Source organism: Cucumis melo, chromosome 10, assembly GCF_025177605.1.
Source record: "Cucumis melo cultivar AY chromosome 10, USDA_Cmelo_AY_1.0, whole genome shotgun sequence".
NCBI lineage: Eukaryota > Viridiplantae > Streptophyta > Magnoliopsida > Cucurbitales > Cucurbitaceae > Cucumis > Cucumis melo.
This window is the reverse complement of record NC_066866.1, coordinates 26,337,841-26,341,571: the sequence shown is the minus strand read 5'-3', so window position 1 is coordinate 26,341,571 and position 3,731 is coordinate 26,337,841. Positions and strand designations below refer to the sequence as shown.

Here is a 3,731-nt window from a genome sequence, read left to right as displayed (position 1 = left end):
TTAATCATGTCGAAATTCTTGTAATTCATGAAACTAGTTGAAAATGCATATGGTCAAGATCGATGACTCAACACATTCGGGAATCATGTGGTTTATCTTTTAATAAACTCCTTCCAACAACATTATATGAAGACAACACGATATGTATAACACAAATCAAAGGAGGTTATATTAAATGCGATAGAACAAAGCATATTCCACTGAGGTTTTTCTACACTCACGATCTGGAAGAAAATGACGACATCACATTACAACAAATTTGTTCAAAGGATAACTTGACATACTTATTTACAAAATCATTACCAATCGTAACTTATAAAAAATTGTTGCACAACATTGGAATGCGGCAACTCAGAGATCTCAAATGATGTGCCCATGAGGGAGAGTAAATTGTATTTTTGTAAGTATATAAATTATATGAAATATGTACTTTTTTCCCTTCACTAGGATTTTTTTCCATTGGGTTTTTACTTAGTAAAATTTTAACAAGGCATATTTCATATAATTAATGGGCATTTAAGAGAGAGTATTATAAATATTAATATAGATATTCATTATTAAGCTTAGTGTCCACGATGTGTCACTCTCGCTCTCATCTAACTCCATACCAAATGTGTTGAAGATGCTGATTCTTAGTAGTCATATAATCTACATTTTGCTTGCCAAGCCGCATATAAACAGTGACATTTATCCGTAAGATACTTATATCGGAGAGAAATCCACGCAGAATGAAAAGCTTAAATTGATGTTGGAAGAAATAAAAAAGAATTGATACAACGAGAGTTAGAGAAGGGGAAGGGATTGGTAAGGGGAAGGGTTGAGGTGTTGTGGACAATAAGAAAATAGAGAAACAGAAAGAAAAAAGGGAAGGCAGTCCGAAAGGATCGGGAGAGAGGAGAGTGGTTTTTGTAACGCTCATTCCTCTCTTCCACATAAATATCCATTCTCTTCTTCCTTCTCTCTTCGGAATTTTCTCCTTCTGCTTTTTCCCCCGTTCATTCATCTTCCTCCTTCCAATGCCTTTTCTTCCTCACCTTTTCACCTAAATGCTCTTCTTCTTCGCCGGTATTCTTCTTCTTTTTCTTTTTCCTTTCTCTTTACGCCTTATTTATATATGTTTTTTCATCTGATTTAGCCATTTCCTTCCTTTTTCAATGTCAATATCACTTTTCATCACACCCAATTCCTATTTTCTCAAATGCCTTCTATTCTCTTACTTCGTTTTTCATATCTGATTTTCTTGTTTGTGTTTTTACCTTCTTTCTTCTTGTGTTTCAGACATTACTATCCAACAAATTGGGGTTTCTCCCCTTTCCTTTTCAATGGGTAGTAGGTTTAAAGGGTAACTAGATAACGTTTTAAGCTGATGACTCTTTATCTTTTTGGATTAGAGGTGCTCCCCTGGAATTTTGAGATCTATTGTTTTGTCTCATTCACATAACGGAACTTGTATCTCCTGTTCTTGATGTTGTATGTACTTTTGATCCTTTTTGCTGTTTCTTGCTTTCCTTTACCATTTACATAACTGTTCTATTGCCAACAATTTTTAGCTGTACATTTTGTTATCTGAAACTAGGATTGCTGGATATGATTTGAATCCTAACCTTTGAAATGGATCATTTTGGGAATTGGTGATATGTTGTAGCATTGAAATGGGAAGTTCTTTTCCTTGTTGTTTGTTCAATCATTTGTTTGGATTTGAGTGTGTGAATGATGAGTACTAGTGAGCTGATGAGAATTGTGTTTGTGGAATTAGACACTGTGAATTCTGTGCTGGGGTTCTGTTGAATTGTGGTGAACGTTTAGAAATGGATGAAAATGGTGGGATCAAGATGGGAATCCGCCAGATTGTGAGGCTGAAAGAGACTCTCCAACACTGGCAAGGGGTCACAGTATGCCCGAAATCCAAAGCAGCAGCCCATGAAAATGGAAGCCAAAATCAAAATCAAAACCATGGGATCCTTTCACCGGCAATCAACAAAAGGCTGACGAATGTGTTGTGTTGTGATTCGGATGAGGAGACTTGCCAGAGCCCTGAGCACCCACCCGATGTGCCGAAAGGGTACTTGGCTGTTTATGTTGGGCCGGAGCTTCGGAGATTTATCATTCCCACCAGCTATCTTAGCCATTCGGTGTTCAAGGTGTTGCTGGAAAAGGCAGAGGAGGAGTTTGGATTCGATCATAGCGGCGGGCTCACTTTCCCTTGCGAAATCGAGACCTTCAAATACCTTCTCAAGTGCATGGAGAGCCAGCAGAAGGATCCTCCTGATGACCACACCCCAGGTTAACAATTAATAACTTTCTCAAACTTACCGTTTCTTTTGTTTGATGAAGTTCTTGTGGTGAATTCTTTTAGCATTATGAAATGATGAGCTTCATAAACATTATATTTAGAAGAAACTCCAAAATGGGGGGCTTTGTTTGTGCAGCCATTTTGCTTACAAAATTGATGGTTAATTGACTTGGTTGAGTTCCTCAAGCTTGCCTTGTTCTATTTTGTTTTTTGAAGTTCTTGTAGTGAATTCTATTAGCATTATGATATAATGAACTGCATGAATATTATATTTAGACGAAACTAGAAAATGGGGGCCTGTGTTGTGTAGCCGTTTTGCTTACAAAGTTGGTGGTTATTGACTTGAGTTCCTCAAACCTCTTTTGTTTCTTGAACTTCTTGCAATGAACTCCATTAGTGTTAACCAGGTTAAATTACAAATTAATTTGGGCCCTATGATTTGGTTAGAATGCAATTTTCATGGTTTGATAAAGTCTTGATGTATTTACTATACATTTAATCAAACCATAGGAACTTAAAATTTTGTCCCTATCGTCTATAATTAGAACTAATTGGTTTTCAAACTGCAGGGACCAAATTTACCATTTAACTTATTAATATGAATGTCATTACCAAAATATATATCGAGAAGAAGGTCAAATAGCTGTTTTCATAGTGAAAGTTGATAATGTTTATTATGGAATTTGGTTGCAGCTGAGAGTTCTTTGACCATGGAAGAATAAAAATGGTTGTGATCCACAGCAGGGGAGGGGGCTATATACAAAGACAAATTGATGTCATTGTGCCAGATTTCAGATATAATGTTGTCAAATTGATGATGTGTTTGTGGTTTTGGTTTTAAGATTCAGAAAACATTAGGGATGTGTTTAATTAGTTAGACAAAATATGTGGAGGATGTGTGTGTCAGGCAGATTAAAAATCTACCCTTTGTTTTTCACCTCTCTCTCTCTCTCTCTCTCTCTCTTTTTCTTTTTGAAATACCCTTTCAAGGGATGTGAACTTTTCAATTTGCTTCCGTGTATTTGAATGTGAAGCACATGATTGTTTGACCACACAATATGAATTTTCTTGCATTGTTTTATTATTATTCTTAAAAAAAAAAAAAAAAGAAAAAAAAACTAAAAACTATTATGAATCGAGTCCGAAATGTGAATTTGGATTTTGAAAATATTTTCTTCATCTTCCCATGTGGAGTTGGGTTATGTGTTTTTCTCTTCCTTTGAACACAAATCCCAAGGAGAATCATATTATGCTTTGATGTCAAGCAAATAATCTTCTCTCTCTCATATGCACATCATATTATATGATTGCATATTAATTACTTCTTGATCCATTACCAACATGGTTATTGCTTAATTTATAAATTTAACGTGCACCTTCCAGTTCCATTATCGATAATTCAATAACAAAAGCTGTACACGTAATTATTGATTGCTAA

The 3,731-nt window shown here is 35.5% G+C and overlaps 1 protein-coding gene across 2 annotated transcripts; it reads left to right on the top strand.

Annotated features, from left to right (window-relative positions):
• Positions 1-388: 388 nt before the first annotated feature.
• Positions 389-3,230, top strand: LOC103499361 (uncharacterized). Of its 2 annotated transcripts, XM_008462347.3 has the most exons (4): positions 389-1,065; positions 1,392-1,470; positions 1,757-2,283; positions 2,987-3,230. In XM_008462347.3, the coding sequence occupies exons 2-4, from the start codon at positions 1,466-1,468 to the stop codon at positions 3,013-3,015; spliced, it is 561 nt and encodes a 186-aa protein (XP_008460569.1). In that variant the 5' UTR covers positions 389-1,065; positions 1,392-1,465; the 3' UTR covers positions 3,016-3,230. The 2 variants fall into 2 exon arrangements, with proteins under 2 accessions (XP_008460569.1, XP_008460570.1); XM_008462348.2 differs by lacking the exon at positions 1,392-1,470.
• The last annotated feature ends 501 nt before the right edge of the window (positions 3,231-3,731 follow it).